Source organism: Xiphias gladius, chromosome 4, assembly GCF_016859285.1.
Source record: "Xiphias gladius isolate SHS-SW01 ecotype Sanya breed wild chromosome 4, ASM1685928v1, whole genome shotgun sequence".
NCBI classification, from domain to species: Eukaryota; Metazoa; Chordata; class Actinopteri; order Istiophoriformes; family Xiphiidae; genus Xiphias; species Xiphias gladius.
This window is the reverse complement of record NC_053403.1, coordinates 17,604,529-17,630,249: the sequence shown is the minus strand read 5'-3', so window position 1 is coordinate 17,630,249 and position 25,721 is coordinate 17,604,529. Positions and strand designations below refer to the sequence as shown.

The 25,721-nt window shown below is 37.7% G+C and overlaps 2 protein-coding genes across 4 annotated transcripts; both read right to left on the bottom strand.

The window, feature by feature from the left end:
- Positions 1 to 868: 868 nt before the first annotated feature.
- Positions 869 to 8,070, bottom strand: napbb (N-ethylmaleimide-sensitive factor attachment protein, beta b). 2 transcript variants are annotated; one of them, XM_040126144.1, is made up of 11 exons: positions 7,891 to 8,070; positions 6,032 to 6,111; positions 5,687 to 5,803; positions 4,780 to 4,826; positions 4,364 to 4,441; positions 4,178 to 4,233; positions 2,920 to 3,004; positions 2,709 to 2,813; positions 2,557 to 2,625; positions 2,410 to 2,460; positions 869 to 2,116 (listed from the first exon to the last, which is right to left on the bottom strand). In XM_040126144.1, the coding sequence occupies exons 1-11, from the start codon at positions 7,989 to 7,991 to the stop codon at positions 2,015 to 2,017; spliced, it is 891 nt and encodes a 296-aa protein (XP_039982078.1). In that variant the 5' UTR covers positions 7,992 to 8,070; the 3' UTR covers positions 869 to 2,014. The 2 variants fall into 2 exon arrangements, with proteins under 2 accessions (XP_039982078.1, XP_039982079.1); XM_040126145.1 differs by lacking the exon at positions 4,780 to 4,826 and having other exon boundaries at positions 7,891 to 7,918.
- Positions 8,071 to 8,803: 733 nt separating this feature from the next.
- Positions 8,804 to 25,043, bottom strand: gpcpd1 (glycerophosphocholine phosphodiesterase 1). Of its 2 annotated transcripts, XM_040124939.1 has the most exons (20): positions 24,683 to 25,043; positions 24,278 to 24,367; positions 23,687 to 23,777; positions 23,444 to 23,528; positions 21,997 to 22,072; positions 21,015 to 21,056; positions 20,529 to 20,652; positions 20,008 to 20,248; positions 19,665 to 19,827; positions 19,441 to 19,570; positions 19,224 to 19,278; positions 19,041 to 19,133; positions 18,731 to 18,808; positions 18,175 to 18,214; positions 17,967 to 18,025; positions 17,675 to 17,740; positions 17,434 to 17,570; positions 16,924 to 17,059; positions 15,949 to 16,109; positions 8,804 to 12,153 (listed from the first exon to the last, which is right to left on the bottom strand). In XM_040124939.1, the coding sequence occupies exons 2-20, from the start codon at positions 24,324 to 24,326 to the stop codon at positions 11,955 to 11,957; spliced, it is 2,025 nt and encodes a 674-aa protein (XP_039980873.1). In that variant the 5' UTR covers positions 24,327 to 24,367; positions 24,683 to 25,043; the 3' UTR covers positions 8,804 to 11,954. The 2 variants fall into 2 exon arrangements, with proteins under 2 accessions (XP_039980873.1, XP_039980874.1); XM_040124940.1 differs by lacking the exons at positions 21,997 to 22,072; positions 23,687 to 23,777; positions 24,278 to 24,367; positions 24,683 to 25,043.
- Between the last annotated feature and the right edge of the window lie 678 nt (positions 25,044 to 25,721).

The window sequence follows — 25,721 nt, the reverse complement described above, 5'->3', positions numbered from 1 at the left end:
AGGATACAGTCATGTCAAAACTAGGTTACATAGTGCACTCTAACAGATGATTGATTAAATTGATTTTTTAATTTAAGACTATTAACAGGCTTCTGTATCGGGTTGCAGTCAGACGGGGCAGCAGATCTGAGGCAGCGGCAAGAATAATACACAGATGAATGTAATAAATCAATAAATGTATATATGAATTTAATTGTAGCAAAAAATTGTATTTAGTAGCCTTATAGATACAACTCACAGCTATCATCTCAGTATAGGTTCTTGCACTGCTGGCAATATGTCTAGTACTGAAGTTATTTTGCAAAATAGCTTTAGCTTGCTGAGATGTAATTAGTGCTGTACAATCAAGATGACTATATCAGAATGCTGTGATTCTCACTAATCAGACTATCTGCAAAGAGTGCTTTATACCATTATTTTAGTAAAGAAAATGTTGAATTGTAAATGTGTGGACATCAAAGGGCAGCGGGAGACAGTTGGGATTATTGAGGACAAAATATCAGGCCTCAATTAAAAACCACTGTGTTGAAAATGTTTTTCAGTATTAATGTTTCTGTAGGCAAGCTATTTGATATGCAATGTAACACCTAATCAAGGCAACTCATATCTTTTACCTGGTTTGATTGTATTAGTTAAGTTCTAGCAATTCCTGAGCGTGGTCACGACCTTGGAAATTATGCTTAGCGTTTATAAATTATTAGATCATCCCGCATAAAATATAAAATGTCTGTATTTACATAGGGCAATAAGGCAATAGGCTTACACATCACAGAAATGTTGGTTTGCGGACACAAAAGATTTTTTGAAGACAGAATGAATCTTACAATACACACTTGTATGTAAGGTAAAATGCAGGGCAGTATGGGATATAATACCTTTATTATTGTCCATTCGTACAAGCATACACATCATATCCAAGGTCCATTGTCTTTCCGTCTGGAAGAAGCTATATACATTGGGCGACTGACCCTTTTGTAAAAACTTTGGTCTTGCTCACTAGTGAACGTAACACAATACTAACCCATACACAATGACATGCATAGCGAATGGCCAGTTTGAAGGTGCACTGCAGTAGTAAACCTTCACCGAGTAGTTCACAACACAACACAGCAAGAAATGTGTCACTAATGATGCAGATTATCCAGAGATGACTGCCCTGGGAATAAGGAGTAAGGGTTTCCATGTCAGTGCTTTTCATTCAAAAATACACTTCACATAGGCAACCTATAAATTTCAGCTTACAGATTCAAACACTGAATATTATTACGACAACAAATCCTAAAGTAATAATAAATTAACTCAAAAGTAATAAAATCATGAATATGTACGGAAAAAACATTAGGTTGTCATTAGGTATAAATGTTTAACAGTCTACACTTCGTGCATATCATTGCCCCTCATCAAGAAGAGTCTCTCTGCATGGATGATAAAAAGGAATCCAAAACCTTTTTTATGGTAAAGAGTTTTAAGAACAATCATGACTGATTTAATCGTTCTCTTCTATATCAACACAATACAAATTAAGACAATAGTACATTCTTTAAGTCTATACACACCACGATAATCTTATGTACAACAAACTGAAACATTTAAATGACTGAAATATCTAAAACTTGATTTAAAAAAAAACAAAACAGCTGCATCTGACTAGGAAACAATAATTGTACAAAACATGCAGTGCTTGTCGTCAATACTAACATTAGTTTCAATACAATATACCGCTATGAAATCCTCCAGGACAGATTTCATCAGAAAAAGGTATGCAGCAATCCTCTAGACAGAGGTGAGGGCAAGAGGATTTACATTCTGACTAGATTCAGATTTGCTCATAAGGAAAGCAAAGATAATACTCAGTATATACGACAGTATAGCAGTGAGCAATGGAATATTCTAAATCATCAGCAGACACTCCTCTCCAGATACTATACACAGTGAGGTGAGTGTCTGTTTGTTTGTGTGAAAGCATGCTCGATGGATTTGTCCCTCCATGCTGCATTTGTAACCCACATTTCTTTCATTTCAGATCTCCTTCATCACCCTGGATGGTCTTTTTGATGCGCAGCAGGAGGGTTGTGTGCCACTGGTCCAGACGTGAGATTGAGTCAAACTCCTTTACCTGCAGGTGGAAAAGGGACACAGAGATAAGGCTGCCTCTCTGACTTTGAGTTAACTTTGAAAAATGATTTAGGAGCTCAGCTCGGCAACAGTGATGCACTACATCAGTCTGTACTAGTTTCACATAAACACACAGTCCAGGGAGACTGAATGGATTCCTGAGAGCCAGCCTTCAACTTTCCTGAACACACAAGGGATCCAACAAAACTACAACAGCTGAGGCAGTGGGATTTCTGTAGTCACAAAGGCCCTATTTTAAAATTTGAAAACTTTGATAGTGTATACAAGACTTACTGCCTCTGTGAAAGCCTCGCTGTTCTGTTCCTCATGCGCCTCAAGAAGTTTCTGTTAAGACAAAAAAAATGTAGGTTACTCATAGAAACTGAACAGATTAAGGGGGAAAAAGTAGGCCATCAGATTTCTCAGTGTTCTTAGCATTACCTTCAACAACTTGCATTCTCTAGAGTCTGAAAAAGCCGGGAACATCTCCTCATATTTTTCAACAGCAATCTGCGGAGACACAGCGTGTTAAAATTTAAAAAATCCCCATCCCAAATCCTGAGACTGAACCAAAATGGAAGGTATAAACTCACCTTAGCGTTGAGCTCGTCTACAATGAAATGACAGAGGGCGGCTTTGAAGAAATACTCTTTGGCACTGTATTTCAGCAGTGGGTTGTCCATCGTGTTGGCTCCAACCTAGATACAATTAAATCATGCAAAATGTATTACAAATGTCAGCATTACCAAGTCAATGGTGATGGAGAATGTCCGAGCATGACACACAAATTCGAGTGGTACCCACCTGTTCGTAGATCTCAACAGCCTTCTGGTACTGCTCCAACTGAGCACAGTAAGCCCCCACCTTCAGCAGACACTTGTTGGCAGAACTAAAGAAAAGTTTATTAAGACAAAGATACTCAACACATTTAATATTAGACAAACTATAAAAGCTGTATAAATTGAGTACATGAAATCAATTTATCCATTATTTCAAGAGTTTATAAATGTGTAGCTCAATAGCATGTAATATTAGATAGTAAAAAGGTGAATCAAGAATGGAGCTGTGATAGAGCTGAAGATTGAGCATTTTCAGAGTACAACTTCATTCATATTAGCTTCTTAGCTGAAGCAGTTGTGACGCTGAAATAAATAAAATTTTTATTCTCCATATTTTGTCTTTTTAAAACATTCAAGGGAAGAAGGAATTTGGTAGAAGTTAAACATCACTACACTAAAAGCTCTGTTTTAAAATGCTGAAAACTCTCCACTTCCATGGGAGAGGTCACTGAAATCAATACAAAAATCTTGTAAATATTGCCCTGTATTTTATATCGGTGATCTTATGTATTGTGGACACAGGCCAATTTTCACTGCAGATATTCTGACATATCATAGCAGGGAAATCATAGATGTAATCACTAACGATGATGAGTGCGCTTCATGTATTTTTTTTTTTCTGTACATGTTGGCTGACTTGCATATGCTTGTTGATGCTATGGGTGACAGCTGTGCTTTCCCTATGCAACGTCAAAGTGTTACAAAAGGCTTCTGTGAACAACAGCCGAAAGCAGGCTGGCATAGAAACTATCCAGCAAGCAAGAAACTTTTAGGTTCTCTTCGACCTATTCACTTGTTCAAATTGGTAAAATGAAAAAAAAAAGAGAAACTGAAACTGAATTTTAGTCTTCAAGAGTTTTTTCACTATATCAGGTTTAGGAAAATAAAAATTAGTGTACTACACATGTACTGCACTGGAAAAGATGCTACAGTAAATAGTTGTATAAGTGATCAGTACTTGACATCAATAGAACTCTATCAAAGCTAATACTGATACTTAGAGCTTTATTCTATTAAGTTACTAATCCTTTCTTTCTATTGAAACATATAGTCTTATACTTTTACAGTAGGGGTCATGGTGTTTGGAAACTGCGATTACTTTTTGCTTTAATTTCTCTCACATCAACATGGCAGCATCAGATTTTAGAGCTGAGAAAAAGACAGAGATAATATAGATAATATACAGCATTTTAGTCTGGTAAAACAAACAGTGAGAACACTACCTGTTTGATTCTTCTCCTTTGTAGTAGTCTGCTGCTTGTTCATAATGTGCAATAGCCTAAACAAAAGAAAAACAACTAATACTGTAATCTTAAGTGTTTTTCAAAACAAATATTCCTTATAATGGTTGTATGAATAATTATTAGTAATATTATCTGACTAGGTAACCTCTGACAATGTAATGGTACCTTTTCGATATCCACCAGATCAGACTCGTAGATCTCTGCGATACTGATGTGGTGTTTGGCTGCGATGGTGAATCTTCCCTGGGGGAGGAGGCCGAGGAGAGGAGAAATCATTAGTAACTGGATCTATCCACAGACGCCTCTCAAGTCAATCGGAGGCATCTATGCAGAGAAGGGAGGTCAAGTAGCAGCATGTGGCTTTCTGTGTACAAGGTTTTAGTTTTTAAAATGAATCCTCACTAAAAGGAATAACAAGTAGGTGTGTGCTATGAATATGTGGACAGAGACAGCCTGAGACATCAGTGTGTATGAAGATTGTCAGTTATCCAGATGATGTGATTTCCAGTTCTGTTAAGTCCAAGGCCAGATTTACTGTTGTGGATTAGAACACAAATGGACACGTTCTATGTGCATCTTACCATGTCTGTGTATATATCGATGGCAGCATTTAAACACTTGATTGCCTCTTTTGGCAGCGTAAAGGGAAGAGGAGGGAACAGTTAGACATTAGTTAGACATGGTTAGTTTTGTTAATATCTGATATATATATATATATATATACACATACAATTATATTTTGCTTTTAGTCAGATACTAGATACAAAACATAAAAGCCACAAGCAAAACCCTCCTCTTCTATCTACAAACCAAATACCGCAGCCAGCTACCCTCCCCCAACACCAATGGACACATATATGCTTAGGAGAATATTAGATGAGGCCACAGAGAGAACAAAGAGCGCTATAAACTAATGGTAAATGCCCAGCAATTCAAGAGCAATAGCTCTTACATGATCAATCGCTTGAAATATCAACAGCAAAGCAACTAAGGAAGCTTGTAAAAATTGAAGCTTAGTAAAATACAGCCTCGTACCTAGAGACTTAGTGTTGAACTGGCCTGATTTCCTGTCAACAATCTGAGGATTCAGTTTCGGGATACAAATTTCTTTGGTAATCTAGAAAAACACTTGATCTACGATGACTCATCTCAGGAAATTTGATTAAGTTCCTGTCAGAGGATATGTCCAACTTGTATAGTCTCATCTCCCCACTGCTGTGTATGGAAATCCTCTAGGTACTCAACTTTACTACAAAACAGTATTCATGAAAACACTCTAAATGATTAGTGTTTTAGACAGTGATAGCTAATATATATTTTCAAATTTTACAATAAATTACTGCAATAATTATATTGCGTCCAAATGTACAGTCAATGTTAAATTAACTTGCACAGTATAAAGGTCAGAGTTGGATTAGAGTTTTTATGAGTTAAATAGTGTTAGAGGTGGAGTGAAGTCAGGATTGAACTCAGTCAGGCATCTCTTACCATTAGGGTCAGACTTCTTGTAAGCATTCCCTGCATCGATGAAACTGGTGGCACAGTCATGTTTGTTCTGCAGCTGCATATGGAGGCGTGCGGCCTTGCAAAATGCATTTCCAGCAGCTGAAGACAGGAAAAAAGAAGAGAAAATTTCATGCATACATACTGTATACTTTGGATTTCGCTTACACTCTAATTTATGCACATTATTCCACCTTTTGACTGGTGGCCCCTTCACAAGTGCTGCACCTTGCAGTTATAGAGCCAAAAAACAGCACATAATCCTACAGCCTCTCAAGTGTGTTGAAATTGAAAAGTTGGATATCTTAAGAAGAAAACAGTCAATCGCACCACTCCAGTTTTTGGCCATCTTGAACATGTTGGCCGCTCTGCAGTACATCTCACATGCCTCTTCCACTTTGTGATGTCCTCTAGAAACCAAAAGAAAAAAGAAAAATGTTTTAAACAAACTGAATATAATACAAATGTTCATACAAGCTATGGCATACTAAGGTAAAGGTAAAAATCAATCTGGCCAACATGTTGTCTAATAAATTATCCCTAAATGGCATCATGGTGTGATGAACTGTACAGCGAGCCACACGGTTGCATTTCTCACGGTGATGCAATGCTCAGATTGGTGGACTGGCTTAAATAAATCTCTCTACACAGGCACTACAGATTTCGATCCCTCTATGACAGGAAGTGGACCCCTGGGAGCTCCCTGTAGTTGTAATAATACTCTGGCCATTCAGTCATGGCAGAGGATTACATCACTGCTTGGTCAGCCACAGAATTGCCAGAATAAAGCCTGACAAGAGTTATCATGCACAAGAACTGCTGAACAGTACCATCTTGGGGTCACGTAAGACAGAGCTTTAGGAAAAAAGATGCAGTTACACATGACAATAACTGCTGGCTTTTTGTATTTTGGGCCCAGGGAAACAAACAAAGCTTTCTTTGCTCTATCTCTGTTATATGGCAAAATATTCAGATATAAGGTGGCATGCATTTATTAGATATAAATAACACAATTTTAAGGCACTCATCAAGGTCATTGGTATCTACCAAAGTCTATAATAATCTATATATAGTCTATAAGTCTATATATAATCTATAAAGTGTTGGATAAAAATCAGAGTGTCTGCAATCTTTGCAATGCTAATCATTTCGGAAACGAGAAGCTTTATTTTTTTTTTAATTTAAGGATATAGGCATAATGAATAATAAGTAAAAGTATGTGTCGTCTATCTTTAAATTAATTTTGTTATTTCTTGTCAGACAAGCCAAATCTTGTAAGTGAGTTGCCTTCTTGATAGTCTTGATAGCCTCTGTTTCAGTAATTTTTGTTGCACTTTATACCTGATATTGTTATTACTGTACTGTATATGTTGTTGGTTACCCCCTACCATCATGGTGTATGTTCAATTAAAATCTGAAATCTTAATCTGAAACAAACAGGCTGAGTGGGATTGCTAAAACCTTCAGCATGACTCGCAGAACAGCATCTGCCATTATGGAGGTTCGCCCTGTACTTCATCCCGTCAGAAACCTTGGGTCTTTATGTTTAGGGGATTCACTCAGGTGTCAATGAGTGCACTGATAGAAGTAACTATTTTGTAATCATTCATAATGTACACAGTGCTGTATTAAAAGTAATAGATTCATGGTCACTGCCTTGGGGATTATTACGTTAGGTCAGAAGATAGTGTGTTTGGTTCTTTCACAAGAGGGTGTTTTCCAGAAAAAACGGTGTTTTTAGACTAAAATATGAAAACAAATCCCTGGACCTGAATTTAAATGGCACCATATAGAAATCAACTGTTCAGTATATACAACATACTGTATATTGATATATATGCAGACTCTCATAATGCGGAAACTGGGTGAAACCACAGAAAGGCTGTATATAAAGTCAAAGTAGATATTTTTTTAACCCTCTAAGTTAGCTCGATATAGTCTAATGAGCAGCTTCTAGACCAACGCTCGGTCCAGCAATGAGTCGTGATCTGCTGGCATGTTCACAGTGATAACAGCTAACTTAGCTAACTGACTTGCAAGAATTATTGCACTCACTGTCACGTGTGATGCCTGTTAACGTACGGAGGACTATCTGAATTTATGTCTGTATAGAAATGGGCTGCGTGCCAACTTTGATGCCGTACTTAACGCTTGCTAGCTGTCTGTTCTTTGGTGCAGTGCCGTCTTACCCTCCAAACATCCCTCCCAAAAAAGAGCCAGAGGACTTGACTTTTTTGTCAGCGTCGGCCATTAGCTGAACTGCTTCCTTGTCTTTCCCGGAGTTGTCCATTTCTTTGCTGTATTTCGAACAAGCGTAAAATGAGGCAGACAATACCCGCAAAGGATTCAGTTGTGTACAGTGAGGATTACAGTCGATGGGTTTATTTCGCGTGGGCGTGCACCAGCTAGTAATTTATGCGAGTACCGTGGCATCGTGGGAGTTGGAGTGCCATACGCCAAAACACAGTTGGCTTCAAGGCAAAAATAAACTACAACTCCCAGTGAAACATGAAGCTATTTTTATATCAGTGTTACGTAATATCTGATGGCAAATCGCGAAAATATATTTAATGTTCAGTTTATTTTTGTCATTAAATGTGTCACAATATCAAATCACATTTTATTTTCTCTTCACTAGAATATTTTATCGTCCGAAAAATCCTAAAGAGGCAACACAATCAGTGTACGTTGCTTCTCTGTACAGTAGAGGGCGCTAAAACATTAAAACTGACTCGGGATCCTCTTGCTTGAGTCCCAATTAGGCGAATAAATTTTGAGGCCAAACGTTTTCTTCGTAAGTATTAATTTTGAGGAATAGGGACAATTTTTTAGGTGGACACAAGATGTAAGTAAACTTCCCATTACTTTTCACGTCATACTGTAGTTATGCAAAAGTTAATGAAGCTTCATGGATTTTACCATGTCTTAATGGTCATGGTTTTTAAGAGGCCTTTTCATGGTGGACATTTGAAATGACAGGAAAAGCCCAGGTGACACAACTAAGGTTCATTACAACCAGTAGTGGAAAGTAACTGACATTCACTCCAGTACATTTCTTGGGTCCATTTTTTTTTATTCCACACCACTGCATTTCAGATGGAAATATTGTACTTTTTCACTCCATTATACCTCTTTTTATTCACTTTGCAGATAAACATTACATTTTATGTACAAAGCATTCATTTATAAAAACGTTGCATGTTGAGGAGTAAAACTAATATAAAATAAGCTCCACCTCAACCTGCTACAACCATAACATGAACTTACATGTTAATGCATCAGTAATAGTGGTATAAAACAGTCTAAAAGAGCCCACTCTGAAAAGTGCACTTTTGCTTTTGATTCTTTCAAGCACAGTTTCCTTGTATTTCTGTAGTTTTACTTGAGAAAAACTTGGGAGTGCCTCAGAGTCAGCATGCACAATAAGGCCCACGCCCTGGCACACATAATAAGAGGAAAAAAAGCAAAGCAGCCATTGTTGATGTTGTTATTACATGTTTCCTGCTTTTCCTGTAGTGAAAAAGGTTTATCCCAGTTTACTTAAACCTGACATGGTCTCCAAATGGGCTTAGAAACCTGTAACCTAAACCAAAGAGGTCTCCTTGTAGTTCAAAATTCCAGTGGGTGGTAAAGGATGTTTATATTCTTTTATCTTAAGCTTTCTGAAATAGCCCAGGCAGTTACAAGTAAAAAAAATTGATCAGTGATAAATCAGTTTCAAGGTCTACTCTGATAACCACTGCCTAAGACAGTCACCCTGAGATAAGAAGGAAAACCTTTCATTAGTTGTGCCTACCACTACTGAGCGTGTTTGTGTTATCTGATCAATCATTAACTATTGTAATGTCTAAACTGCAGTACCAGCAGTGTTATATGGCTGTGGGCTGTGTGGAGTAGGCCTATACCTGCAGGGCAAAGCAGCTACTGATACAGCCGCTTATCCTTACCTTACCTATACGTGTAAATGGAAACAAACATACTCTAGCTTAAAATCCCAAGTCACTAATATTACCAACTGTCAGGCTAAAATGAACTATTTCTCACAACTGACTGATCAATCACTTATAATTTTTGACTTGTTGATTAAATGGTCAAAAATGTCTGCAGTATGTCAAAAAAAATTACACCTATTAAAAATTCCTAAGCCCCACTGTATTTACCTTATTTCATAATATTAGATAGCAAAGAAGCCAATTAGGGTGCAACTTTTACTAAGTATCACATTTTTAGTTCTAATGGGATAATTATCCAAACTTTATGTCAGAGTTTCTGTTGACACAGGCTGGTATTTAGAAACCATCCTGTTTGATCGGTCTAACACGCCAAAACTGGATTCAGAGAATCAACCAGGAGACAAAAAGCAATAGAAATCATTGCATATGTTCAATTTAAAGTCCTCTTTATATTTAAGATATGGGTTGATAACACGTGCTTCACATAACCAACCAAGCTGTCATCAGCATGCTGATGATGAGATATTGCTTAAAGTTACTGACAAATTCTTTTAGAACTTGTAGAACCTATTGTTTAAAGGTTAGTATTGTGAATAATTCAGATGATCTGTAACTACATGTCAGAAGTAGTTGAAAGTTTTATCTTAGTGTCTTGTTAATGGCAGTACAGTACTATCACTGTGAAGCCTTTAAGTAAAAGAGCAAAAGGCAGATAAATTCAGAACAACGATTCAAATACAATCTCCTAGTTACTCAAAACAATCACTCTTTTTCTTGATAAGCAAGACACACCTACAGAAGAGGTAAATGTATACCAAAAAAAGTGATGAGAAAAAAAAGTGATGAGAAAGAGAAAAAAGCCAAAGAGAAAATAAACAAATATAGGTATTGATTTTATTTACATTACCATATACACACTTCTGTCCTGAAGTGGCAGTTAATATTACACACTAGATTTTTTCCCCCCATTCTCCCTGGTTATTCATTCATAAAGATATACAGATCATGCATGACTCCATCATTAGTTTGTAGTTTAGAGATTGTGCAATAAGACAAATATAGACAGTATACTATAAATGGATGTGTGTTGCTGTGTTCAAAATTCAGCATTACCATTTGTGTTATACTATACTACTACACATTTTAATTCTCAAATGATGAATTATTTCAAGTGTAATTTGTGCCAAAATAATCTGCTGTGTTCTGAAGTGAAATAGGATTTATACAAAGTGTAGAAGTATTTGTTTGTTCTATACAGGCATCCTACCTAACTCAAGTCTTTTGTAATAGATGATGAGTGAGGTATTGGTGATTCTGAAACAAAAGGCAAGAAACAGAAACAAACAGGATTTTTCCCCCTTAAGGCTGTGGTATGTGTGCACTGTCGCAAATAAAACATTCTGCTTTTCCTCAAATCAAGAAGATAAAAGGAATAAAGGATACAGTACATCCAGTATGCATGCAGTGTGTAATTAACAATAGTAGCAAATAATCCCTAAAAGTCAATAAGCAGGAGTTCGAAGGCCTGGAGAGAAGTGAGTACTTTCAACAGTGAATTCAAGAGGAAATTAATCAGTCCTGTAGACTTCCTCTAAGTGCTGTCATCTATCCACCAAGAAGTGAGCATTCAGTAATGGCAAATGCACATCTTCTTGTACTGTGTGAAGTATGCAAACCTAACCCAGCAATGGAATTGCTAGACACACTCACAAATTATTTCTGTGAAATAGCAATCAGCAGCTATTACTCATTGCTATTTGAGACAATGAAAGTAACAATTAAGATCATGGCTACATGCATGGAAAGAGATAACAGCAAAAACAGAAAAACAGCATAATCCCACATCATCATTAACTTTACAACATAAAGCTTGCCATCCTTTTACACCCGTAAAATATTATACATTAACCCCTTAGCACTTAGACTATGAAATGTTGAAATATATTGGCTGACCTCTTTGCATACTGTTCTGATCCCTAAACTGGTTGTTGAAAAACATGTGCATGACTGCCTATATGTTTTGGCAAACTATCCACCTATTTTAACAGAAAACATAAATAACAAACTTCCTGTGAAGATACATGACATTACAATAGACAAAATCTTTAACTGAGTTGATTGGAGAGGGTTTAAGTGGTTTTATTTTTGCGATCACATATGAAGGTGGAAACAAATGATAAATCTTGTCAAAATTTTCAGTCCATTTTAAAATATATACACAAACCTGGTCTGTTATTTTTGAGCCTGGTCATCTTGACTGTGTGCGCAGTGAGGTCTATTGAAAGGTAGTTTAGGCGTGTTTATGAGGAGCTGAGGCCAGAATCGGACTCGGCGCTACCAGCACGGACCTTGGAGGCAATGCAGGGACCCATGGAGCAGGGAATTGAGTAGCAGGAACAGGTGGAGCTCTTTAGGGTCTCCTCTGTAATAACCTCCTGCAGGGAGTGTTGCTCCTCTACTTGGAAGATATTTGGCTGCTCTCCTTGGTCCTCACAGATGCTAAAAGGAAAAAGAGGAGACATGCTTCAGTCAGATGAGCGGTCAGTAGTGTATACTGGTGCCTCACGAGGTTCTTTGAATATGGTCTGTCATTCAAAAACCAATGTGATAGCAGAGTTGAGTAGAGATGAGTGGTAGGGCTTGGTGATCTGGTTGAATAGTATTCAGTTCATCACAACAATAGTAAGAATATTTCCCAATATCTACTGTAAATACTGCACATCATAATATGGCACATGTAAAATCGTTTCTGAGATAATCAAGTTTAAGTGTGATACATCACATCAGACAAAACTTGGACCATTTCACTCATTCTGTTACATTAAATTACAATTTGTTGGGAAGCGATCATTTAAGCATGATTTTGTGAAGCAATTACACATTAGGATATGATGGTCTGATTATACTATCATGATACAAACCACTGATAGTTGCTAAATGATAATACTGAATTATCGCCTAGCACTACTGAGTAGTCCTGTGGGAAAAAAAAATTGTTAGGACTAACTTTATAATAATAATAATAGAATTCCATCACATAATTAAGGTTTATAGAGTCATTTTAATATTTTTAGAATTTTATCTGATCTGAGTGAAAAAGAATAGTAGAATTGGGCAAGATGCAAAAACACTACCCCAGTTCTGCTTCTAGCAAAAGGTTAATTTTAGCATACAGTAGTTCCACACTTTTTTTTTTTCATGCACCCATGTTAATGAAAACGGAAATAACTGATGCATTCATTTTGGTTAGGGGGATGATTGCACTGGTTTCCATTTTGACAACCTTTTCTAATTGTTTTTAATGAGTTACGAAGATTTTGGATGTGATCTGTACGTTCAGGGCACCTCGCTTTTAACGTGCCTGGCATGTGCCGCGTTTTGTGAAGCAACGCCCAAGGACATGACTTGTAAAATATGATTATTAGTGGGTTAGCAAGATTACTTTGGGCTGCGTCCCAGCTTATTAGTTTTAATCAGGTGGCTCACCTTTACAATAACTGAAACTGAAGCAGAATAACTCCATGCTATCAGGTCAAGTCCCATGTATGGCCAACATCCTCACCAGTCAAGCATGGAAAACAAAAGCATCATTCCATCCCCACATGGACAATGATAGACACTGTTCTGGTAACTTAAAACAAACTGTCATGGAGGTACAGTACATCTATCACAGCTATTCAGGCTTACGTGTAGGACAAATTTTATTCATGTGCTACATGACATCGGATTATGTGTTGAAGAAAATATGGTCCCCCAGTGAGCCACTCTTCTGAGGCTGTGTATTCTCTACAATGAGCTCTATCAATTAAATGCTTTAAAGGTGATTAAGGTTTGGGTTCAAGCCATGGATGGGATCAGGGCCAGCAAATATTTATAACAGAAGTTGAACTCTTGGACAGAGTGCCACGTGTCAAACTACCAAATGTCTGGGAGGGTGAACTCCAACCAACCCGATCTCTTGAAGTGAACATGCTCATAGGAGGAAGGTCATAGTAAGCCTTGTGAGCCCAGTAATTCAAAGTGGCAAATGTAAGACTTTTTTCAGGCAAGATATTCTGATTCTGCTCAACTAATTTCATGAGGCAAGCTGCTAAAGGCTTCACCAAATGAAGACAGAGCAGTACAACATATTTTCAAGCCTACAAAGATCATCCAGTGCAATCAGCCCTTTTGTAAAGAAACCAAACTGCGGTACAAGCAGATCCTCCACAAACTTAATAGGTGCAAATAATAGAAAATATACTTATGAAAAAAATGATGTGACATCTGACAAAGTGTCTGAGAGGTGAATAGCTATTCACATGAGGCTTAAAATGATTAAATGTCTCTTGGATCAAGGTTATTTAAGACAAATGCAAATACATATTTTTGGTTCATACAGAAGCCAATATGTCAAGGAACACTGTCTCATGCACTAAACAAGCCATTCACTCTTGGTGCCTCTTTTGCTTCAAAAATTAAGTTGAATATTACTGTGCATCATAGTAAGCATAAGATAAGGAGGCCTCAGAAATGATAAACAGGGCAGTTGACCAATCAAACAACCATGTTTAGTATGATCAAAGTTTTAAGAAAATCCAAAAAGCTGAAACAACCATTATCACTGAAACATCAAGTACTGTACTATTAAGGCGTCGCACATATAATTCTGTGCAAAGAGTTTTAGGCACTTAAGATATTTAGATTCCTATTCATCACAAAATACCATCAGAGACATTTGATCGGTCCCAATTTCATTCAGCCGCATGACAATGACCTCAAACATACAACTAGAGTCATTTAGAACTATTTTCAGTGGCAAGGAGAAATAAGGAGCCCTGCAACAGATGGTCTGGCCCCCACAGAGCCCTGCTGTTAACGTCACGGAGTCAGACTGGGATCACATGAAGAGGCAGAAGACACTGAGACAGTCTAAATCCACAGAAGAACTATGGCGAGTTCTCCATGATGCCTGGAACAACCTACCTGCCAAGTACCTTGAAAAACTATGTACAAATGTACCTAGGAGAATTCATGCTGTTTTAAAGGCAAAAGGGTGGTCACACCAAATATTGTTTTGATTTAGGTTTTTTCTGTTTACTGCACTTTGTATGAAATTAACTGATAAATAAAAAACTATTTGTGGCATTATTTTTGAAAACTTCCTCACTTTACTTGTAGTGCCTAAAACTTTTGCGCTGCACTGTATGAGAAGTCAACCGTCTTGCATCATTGTCAAGGAACATTATTTTGTTCCTGCTGCATTTTAATGAGTAAGATATGGACTTTCAGGCAGTATTTGAGGGGGGAAACCAAAAACCAGCCAAGAGTTGTAGAGTGAGTAAATTAACAAAACACAGACAGGAATCAGAGAGACATTACGGGAATCTGAAGAACTTGAGTCAAAATATGGCACCAAGCATTCACAAATTCTGCAAAAAGAGAGGCAAAGTTATAACAACAACCTGGAGATGTCAAGTGTTATGATTCGAGATGTTAAATGAAGTTACATGTGGAAACTTCAGGCACTAGTGGGTTGTAACAGAGTCTAGAGCCTATAGTCTGCATTCTGCAGCGGTCCTTAAAAGTCTTGGCCAAGTCCAAACATTAATATAGAGTAAATGTCACGGTATAGTGAAACACAGAACTGAAACAGCTGAGCAAACAGGCTCTGTTGACCGCACAGCTCTGGTGAGACCAGATAAAACTAGTTCACCCTGCTAGAGACCCATGCTTTATGTAACAGCACTGGCACATCTTGTGTATCATTTTCACACTCACAGACAAAATGTTCAATGAATAATCAAACCATTTTCATCAGCAGCTGTGGCAGGTGCCAAATGATTAACATGTCTGCCAAAGCGTGATTATATAACGTTGAATCCTGAACGACTCCAGATAAAAAAAAAAAAAACGCCTTGTAATCATAAAGTGGCCTGACAAGGAGCAGCACTGTGAATGCAGTAACCAAATTTATAAAACTGAAAGCCCTGTACAATAATTTAGCACAGGGTGTACTGTACAGTTTGCAGTACAGGGTGTTGGGTCACAGGTGGCAATTGTAGCAGGAAACAAAAGTATGAGAAGGTTTATCATAACAGAAATAGCAGGAAATTAATTAGAATAAATTGTTTAGCAAAAATATAGGTTCAAAATAATCTCACTTTTGACTGCACTGCCACCTTACACTGAACATAAACGGTGGGTGGTGGTTGTTTGTGTTTGGGTCTGTGTGCTTCTAGTCTACACTATAAGCATTGAGGTCTTAAGGAGCCAAAAGGCAGCCACAGATAAGCATGTCACATTACAACCTACCTATCATAGATGAGCCCATCAATTCCCTGCTCTCTCAGCTTCCTTCTGGTCTCATGGTCGTTGTTGTCATCTCCCCAGCTGAACACCACTAGGCCTTTAGACTGGGCATCCCCAATAAAGGTAAGGTTCTTTAGCAGCTCTTCGGTGTGAGCACTGATTCCCTAAAGGAGTAGCCAAGGAAGTCCAATGAGAAAAAAGCTGTCTTGTTTATTTTTGTTTAGTTCATCTCAAAATAAAATTCCCTTCTTATCTACTAACTCTAATGTTGGCTTAAACATGGGTATAGTCTGTATGTCCTCATAATACATAACAAGTAAGATAATTCAGCTCCAAATGTGCCTTCAATAAATCAAGTGATGTCAGATTATGCTGTGTAAGATTTTTTTGTCCCCGCAAAGACCATGGAGGATGTCTTCAAGACAACTGACACAGAGCTATGATAGCTTACTTGTTTGTTATGTAGAATGTTGTTTTGATGTGAGGGTGGTGGGCTATTTCTGTAAATCCTTCACTCAAGGGCACTCCAGCAATGAGCAATGATTAGTGCATCTTATTCCAATACAAGTCAAATATCCTTTTAAAGTACAAATCCTGCTATTTTTTGATATAGGGATTTGATTACAATTACACCGTATTATAATAACAGTGTCCAAATTTGTGCACTAAAACTAGCACAGAACTGATGACATTTTGCTTTAACTGGTAAGGGTGAAGAGATAGTTTCATGCCCTAAATAATGCCTTCCCATTGGATTGTCTCACAATAGCATTACATGCGTTTGCCTAGACCTTCTATTAGATATAGAATAGTGCTTACAAAATGTAAATCACACATTGAATTCAGCTATTCAGCTGTAGCATTTTGAAAACAGTTAGTGCAAAACTACCTTTTCATTAAATGTTTATGTAGAAGTTATACAAAATGTTTAAAATTCAGTGGATACATTATGATAAATATTTAGCTACAACTGCTCACCAGAATGTTCTCACTCTGGGCAAAACTTATGGCAATCTGAGTGGTCTGGGAGCGGATGTCCATCAGTTCAGGATACCTGTCTGAAATTCCCTGAGTAAGAAAGAGGATGGGGTACTTGTTCTGTTTATGACGCACCCTGAAAGAAACATGAAAAGATGTCAGTGCGGGAGAGCACTTATTTCTAACTATACCCTGAAGACACAGCATCCGTTTACTGGCTAACTTGGCTTGTCTTCAAAACTTATTTGTAAAGAGCAAGAACCTTTTAAGCATTTTCACATTCTGAGATGAGTGATAGTTTCAAATGTGCTAATGTAATCTGACTGAAACCGAACTGCTGTTATCATGTATAGTGATCAACATTACCATTCTATTAAATTTAAGTATTTAAAGTATGCAAGTCAATAACTCTATTGCCACGTAAGGTTATTGTGTTTCTCAATAGTATGCAATTTTTACAGTCTGATCAAATCTGAGCATACTTTATCCTTAGTTGCCAATTGTGCTTACATGGTGCAGATATCTGGGTCGAAGCAAGAGAAGACGATACGCCTTTTGCCGCCTTTCTGCAGAACACAAGACAGGACAACGTCGAGGAAGGTATTCATGTTGAAGTAGGATGATAGGTTGCCGTCCCATGACCCATCCTGTCAATACAAAACATTAATCAAATCGGTTTATTGAGAAAAAAGTTATTATTTCACAATGACTCATTCAATCAAAGTAATTGTTGCAATACACCATTAATCACCTTCATTTGGCAGATCCATTTGAGCTCAATGTTGAAACCCACATGCTCAGGAATAGCCTGAAAGATCTGTAAAAGAGGTATGAAAAATGTAGGGAATAATTGATAAGTAATTGATGGATCCATTGGCTATTTAACCAATTCACAGCAACAGTGCCATCAGCAGATACTACCAATAGATAGGCGGGTAGTGAGTTCTTGGTTTTACTGTTCATCTATTTGTGAAGGTAAGGGGAACGACTCATACTGATTTGACAAGTTATTTGATGATGATGATCACCATAAAGTAATTTACCTGTGAGAGTGAGGGGAATGGCTGATGCTCATCAATTTCGTCTTCATCGTCCAGCAGATCTGAACCAAAAACAAAACAGAGGACTGATCTTGCATGTCACACAAATTATCTGCTGACCTAGTTTACATTCAAAGCCACTTTGCTGTGATGCAAGATGAGGGCCTACGGCTCTTTAGAAAAAAACAAAACACTACCACTAAGCGCATACCTTTGTTATCATATCCTTTCATCGCAGTGACATGGGCCAGCTGTGCGACAAAACATAACAAAACAAACATGATCTTCTCAATAAGTAAGAAAAATTACTATATTATGAAACATTCTATCACTTCTGTGATCACTCCATCACTCCATTTCCATAGTACCAGAAGGGCTTGGTAGATGAGGGTGGGGTAGTTTCAGTTGTTTGTTTCGGTTCACGGTTATATAAAAGGAGTTGGTAAAAGAAGAAAAAATCCCTGAAATTCTCAATTGTCTGATGGGAGACACAGTTACACAACTACTGTTAAGTAGGTACTCTGTGTGACAGTGCAACTATAATTAATGTCTAGACATACATTTGTTGACTGTTCCTTCTGTCGTTTTATTCATTTCCAAACTGTAGGGCACTAAGCTAATAACAGACATTTTGACTTCTCACAGCAACGAAAGCAAGGCTATGACTAGTATTAGTGACTGTCAACTTTCATCACAAGGGTAACAAAGGTTTAAATCAACTTGGGTCTCATTTGCATATTTTTTCGGCAATCATTCCAGGTTTTTACCTTTAGAAGCTGCAGCTGATCAAATGTCAGGTCTTTGACTGGCACCTCAATGAGCTCCAGTGAAGTCTTGTCATTTTTCTGTCAAGGAGATAGAATTATAAAATAATTATATTTATTGTTTTAAGTAGTGACATACATTTGTTTATGCTTGCCACTTTCCTAAATGTATGGTCAAGTGATGATTATTTAATGGAAAGTAAAAATACCAATAAAGAAGAAAACATTTCAGATAAATTACAAGAGGTTTTTAACACTTCATACTGTAAGTCACTTTTATATGTCCATCAAGTACAACAGTCCTTAAATTTACCTTCTTGGTGGATATGCAGCATGTCAGATCATGGTATACAATAGGAACAGCATCCTTGGAGAGGTGAACATCAAACTCTACATAGGCTGCACCCTACGTGTATACAATTAACATTTTTTTTTAGGCAAAAGTAATCTTTAAAGGTAAATATTTACTCATGAATTAATCATATGCTTAACTTACATGCTTGGCGGCGCTTTTGAATGAGGCTATTGTGTTCTCCCTGACTCTGTGGTGCCTGTAAAATAGAAATTAGAAAACAATTTTTTTGAAAGGGAACAAATGCAGGACATGCATTGAGACACATTGTTCTGCTATTCACTAATATTTTTTAAAATTGTATTTTCTATATGCAAAGCACTCTATCCTATTCAAGTCAAAGACTGTTGTTATGACCCACTTGGCTGCATGTGTGCTGCCAGCTCCTCTGTGACCCACATCCAGAGTACTTCTTTTCTTCCAGTACTTGGTGAACGAGGAACTCATGTCACACTGCAGCTCCTGGATGGGCCGAATCACCAGGTAATCCACTAGAACAGAGTAACAAATTAGGTGAACAGGTTTTTCCATGTGCCAGTCAGATCATTGTTAGCCAGTGTGGAATTCTTTCGTACTAAATCTTACCTCTAACTTTCCCGATGGTCTGTCGGAAATTTCGACCCATTATGGGAAGTGTGACTACTCCAATGTCTTTGCCACTCTCCAAAAAAGAGGAGGAGAGAAGGCATGCTGTGCCTACATGTCCTGGATGAGCATCCCCCTGGACAACATGCTCACTCAGATCCTCCTGCAAACAAAGGTATGAGATTTCTATAATTCTCATCAAATAAAACCACATAAATTTAATTGTGATGCCTGACTTGTTCTTCCTTTTTCACTTGTATTTGTAAGTCAAGAATACAAATTTATATCTTTTTAAGAAATGGTTTACTGGTGTATCAGAGGCAGTATTCCCATGAGTTATTACCTCAAAGAACTCAAAGGTGAGCTCTAGGTTGTCTGGGTCCATGGTGTGGATACTGTACTCCGTCCACTGGGAGGGCTCCAGGGCATACCCACACTCAGGCTGCGAGTGACGCGACTTATAGCCATTCGCACTGATCATACTGATCTCCAGAGTTGTGGTCATCTTGTTCCAAGATGAAGGACTGAGTGCATCTTCCTCTTCATCTTCCTCCTCCTCAATGCCCTCCAATGTCAGCTTGATCCTGGATAGGTAGGTAAAATAAAGAGTAAATAGACAGATACAGTCATATTGAAAGCCGCATTCAATTATAAAAGAAAATGGATCACAGCTTAAATAAAAGGTTAAATCAATATAGGTTGTAATTTTTCCTTCTCTTACTATAATTATGAATGCAGGACTTCTGTGACTCTTTGGTGACAGACAGGTAGGGTAAAAGTAGCACTGTAATGACCAGTCTCATGTCGCTTTCAAGTAGAACTTTCTCTGGCTGGTGTTAAAATAGACTTTGGTTTCATCCCTACCTGAAGCGAGACTTCTTGAATTTCTTTTTAGTGATGGACACCGGAGACATCTTAGAATAGTGCAGACGTAGGCGAATCTCTGTCTGGCAAGTGAGCCACCCAGAGTCAACACAATTCACCCCATCTATAGAAAAGGGAGGACACAGAAAGGAAGCATCTGCATTTGACGACGATCTAAATCCACTTTGTTTCCTATGAATGCCAACCAGGGAACTGCTCTGTTATAATGAACGACCTCAAAACCTCTGCTGTAGAAAACAGAGGAAGTGACTGCAGGGTGGCCTAAAGGGCTTTCAGTTATCCTGAAAGATTAAGCACGTCAGTAAGCAATTTAGTATTAAAATACTTCTATCTCATGGAGCTTTTACATAGTGTAAACCCACAGCAGGTATTTAAAGCAGAAAGTTCCTTAGTTACACTTGTTTGCAGTTAAGTGGTCACTGAATTTTTTTTTTTATTTTTTTTTTTTTTACAAATCACACTTACTGTTAATTCCAAATTGCCCATCATCAATATTCAGGTGTGATGCTGCAATAAAGGAAAAAGACATTAGAAACAGGATAAAAGAATCTTAACAGTACAAAACTGGAGGAAAGATCAAACCAGAGCTTTTCCGTGTTTTCCTCATTTTGAACTCTTGAAACAATATGCCAAATTTAAGCCTCCATTGGTTTGCTCTTAATGTAATGTGCCTCAAATGTAAGAGTCCACTCAGCAATAAAATACATTTGTTTACTTTAACTAGAACTCTGAGTATGAGCATGTCATTAGGGTCAATTTAGCAGGATGTTTATCAATGTTCATCAAACAAAACACTCAGGATTGAATACAAAAATTATCTTCATATTTTTAAAAAATTCGTATGCAAGTCGGAAAAGCATTTTAGCAAAGATTTTCTAAAAGAAAGAAAGAAAAAAAAAAAACAGGGATGGGGTGACATGCTGGGGTCAAAAAAGACATCAAGCAGACTGTAACTATTCTTCCTATCAAGCTCATTTTGAATGAGCTTTGTCTGTGTTAGGCCAGCACAATGGGGTTTTAACTAGAGAGGTCTATTATATCAGGTCATGACATCTACTGCACTGCAGTGTTTCCTCTATGGCTATAGATTATTCCGGCAAGTGTTGTCCCTGAGCTTTGTCAAAGCATATACACACTGCCACAAAAGCGGTTCCAGGGGCTACCAGTAAAATTACAGTGTTTGAGGAGGAAACTCTGCAGTCAGGCAGCGGTATGTTAATTTTAACTTAGTGTTGCCCAAAACAACAAACAAAAGGTCAGTTTGGCTAACCCTGAAATATTAACCTTCTTCTTCAGTAGGATGAGCAAGAACTGACTATACATTACTGCTGATGGGAAGCTTTTAAATACAGTGCTAGGGCAGGGAATGGGAGGTCTATAGGGGATTTGAGTATGACACACTTTACCAAACCAACCACACTGTGCACCGTTTTTTATTGTTCTATACCTGTGGGGATCATCGTGCGGGGCTGATGATGGGTCTCCCACATATTGACTATCACTTGACAGGGACCACCTGCACTCTGCAATTGCAATGTTTGGCACAGTGTTAGGGTTTACAAATCAGATACATTGAACTACTTTAGGGGAGGTCTCAAAGCTGTCTTTGGACCAGGGTGTTAGGAAGGAATTAGAGCTGCTATAGTCACCAATCCCCAGCTAGGGCAGTCAGCCAGCATGGATTGAAATCTGAAAAGTGGATTTGTTAGTGAAGAAAAAAGAACTTGGAGTTTAGTTACACATTAAGCTGCTCTCTTTATCTGTAAAGCCATCATTGACTATAGCAATGATATGTGTGTAGCAACTCTTTTTTACCTCTGCCATTTAATTAAATGATTCTAGAGTTGAATACAATATTCCACTGAGGATAAAGTACCTAACACGGCTCCATTCTGCAATTACGAAAAATGTGGTCAATGAATAACAAAAAATTTAAAAAAAAAAAAAAAAAGTTTATATTGCTGCTACATTTTTTCCCACAGGTATGGAGTAACTTCTACTTCTTAAAATTTCAAACATAACTCAGACTGCATGAATACCTCACCACAAAGGGAAATGTTGACTTCTTTAAACATTGCATCAGCAATTGTGAGCCAATGCCATGTTTCAACTCACATGAAATTTGCGCCTTTGCAATTTACTAAGTTAGGCATCTAACTAACAACACGGCACAAAAACAAGAAGAGGTCAAGTCACAAGCAGGCCTTTAGTCTCACACAATGTGAGCTCTGCCCTTGGAATATATAATAATAATAATAGTAATAATAATAATAACACAGCAATACTAGGAGAGAGCTAGATACCACAACATTTTTCCAGGGAATGTCCGACACATTTTCCGTCTCTTTCTTTTCAGGGAAATTTGATCCCTGATACATTTGTGTACATCTATATACAGATGGTCTCAGCAGACGCTTGCGTAATGCTCACGTGCTTAGATTTAAGCAAGCCGGTTGGCAGTTGTCCTGGGGCTGGTCATTACACAAGACAAACATAGGATTGTTTCTAAGGGCATAAATAGACATGTAGGAAAAATGATACACAAATCTTGTAAGTAATCCTATCTTAACAACAGTGGCAAATCTAGTGCTCTCCAACACACGCTTTGAAAGTCAGTGCAACAGAGAAGAACAAAGATAACATGTTTCACCCCTTCCTGTTGATGAGCTATAAAAGGAAAGGTATCAGCTGACAGAAAACAAAAACCTGACATCATCACATCACAAAACACACAACAATACTGACATTTACTTTCAATTTACTTTGGCCTTGAATTGAACACTATTTGTCTTTTTAACAAGTAACAATCAATACAGCTTTCTATTACAATTGTGAGCAAATAAATCAGTAATTTATAAAACTATACCACTATACAGAAAGGAAACTCTGCTCACCTTTGACTCCAGAAAGAAGCCTCTGAAATAGCGGTACTTGGTAACAACACCTTTAGGTAGAGTGATTGTTGTAGTCCATGTATTTCTATAGGGGAATACACATACACATAAATGTTTTAGAAGGGAAAAATTGTAAGAAAAGCAAACCACTACTTGCATGCAACATGATAGAGAAAACCACATACTGTCATATTTTAGAAGCATGTTTTTAACGAGTGAGGCATTACACAAAGGTTAACCTACCCATCATTAGTATCAGGATTTAAGGTCACAGCTTTTTGATGGCTCCAGCATCCCAGGGCTTCACAGCTACCAACAACAGCAATCACCTCACCTAGAAATGTTCAAACTGACCTGTTACCTGATGTAACTCCGTAGATGTAACAGCAACAACAAAAAAGTAAATGAATAAAATAAAGTGAAATACAAATACGACCGACATTTATAACAACCACGATGATATTTTGATTTAAACACATTTGAGATGTCTGCTGCAACAAGGAAATCCTGACATGGGCCGCAAGTCATCTTACAAGTTACGGCCTAGTGTTAAATAAATGTGTGCAAACTTGGCAATAATATTTTCACAATTTTAACCTCCTCCATTTCTCCTAGGAACCTTACTAAACTGTGTGGAAGACGTTCACGTATACACATCACAACTAAAATAATGACTTCAATATGTGGAGGGAGATAGAGTGATCTTTTGGCAAAATAAAAACACTTTACAACTAGACATCTATGTTAACGGCAAATGACAACTTCCAAGGCCAAAGACCACGTTCTAGTTCCGTTATCTTAAGTTGTGTCTACAGTCACGTTTAACAGCCATACCTGGGGATGTGTCTCCTCTGACAGTCAGAGTCACCTGAGTGGTCTCCATTGTTGACACAGGCACTTACAAAGATTGGCGGCAGAAACAAGCTGAAAGACAGCAACAGGTTTTTAAGAAACGGTCTTACTTTATTACCCGGTAATTAGTATCAATTTCGGCGATGTACAGAAGTGAGTATAGTCCTTTGCCAAATGTGGAAACTGCTTGTTTTGATAACTTTAACTTCTACACTAAAAACCCGTCAACTCAGCGCTAAGTAACTAGCTGGTTACCGACCAGTAAGATTGGATACTAGCTAACGTTATGTGAACGGCAAAACACTGGTACAAAACACTTTCAAAACAACTGCAGAGGAGAAAACCATAACATAAGCAAAACAACAGCTAAGCTAACTAACTTCTTACTTTTGACAGCTGTGTCTCGGCTCTTGGCAGCCTCGACGACGGAGAATTCACAGTGAAATCATTTGTCTATCCCGCTGAGAGACATCGGTCTGAGCGCAAGCAAACCTGAACTGCCGGTCCCAAATTAGCCATTGCTGCCGCGCTTATCAAACAGCGAATCGATATTAGCCTGAGCTCAACTAAAAGAGTATTTCGAGTATAAAAATAACACCCGCCGTAACGGAGTAATTACACTACTTCCAAAACTCCCCACCGAAGAAAGAGTACCAAAACGAACCGATGAGCCAAAACAAAGGCTGAAACTGTTAAGCAAACATCCTGCTACACGAGCCTCAAGTTCTCCAAAATAAAAAATGTAACTTCCGGTATATACTTTTAAAGTAAAACGTTTACTCACCATCATGCTTTAATGTATGGATACGGTTATATAGGCAATTTTGGATTGAAATCCTTCGTATGATTTATATTAATCGCCATAACTAAATTTAAAACTCTAAAGAATTTTCAAGTATATTACTCTAGCATGCACTCCATACAAAAATCACTGTTGGGAGCCTTTGTCCTACTAAAATGGCTTGCTTTGCCTTTACATGAGAAAAATATCTCATGAAAAAAATGTCTATCTAACATGAAGTTGACAGTGGGCATTGTGTAAAGTTGCCAATCTGACACCTTTGGCATAGCAAGTCCTCAGGCAATAGACCCCCACTGCCATAGTCTACAATTTCTATGAGAACTTCCCCACTGCTGTGGGTTTAAAACGGGGCCATACAGTGGCTAACACTGGTAATATTTCTGGGAATTTATTCAAATAAATAAATTAGGGATTTCATACTCTCCAGCAATGGTATACAAAGGAGAAGGCTTTGATTCGGCTTTTTGACCGTACTGCTGGGAGATAAAACTCACAGAAATCCTAAATGAATAAATAAATTTTAATTTTTTGTTAGTTTGTTTGTATTTGTTTGTTTTGTTTTTTTTGTGGGGGGGTCTTAGCTGTTCTGGAGGTCAATCTCACAATTCTTAGGCAGGTTAACTT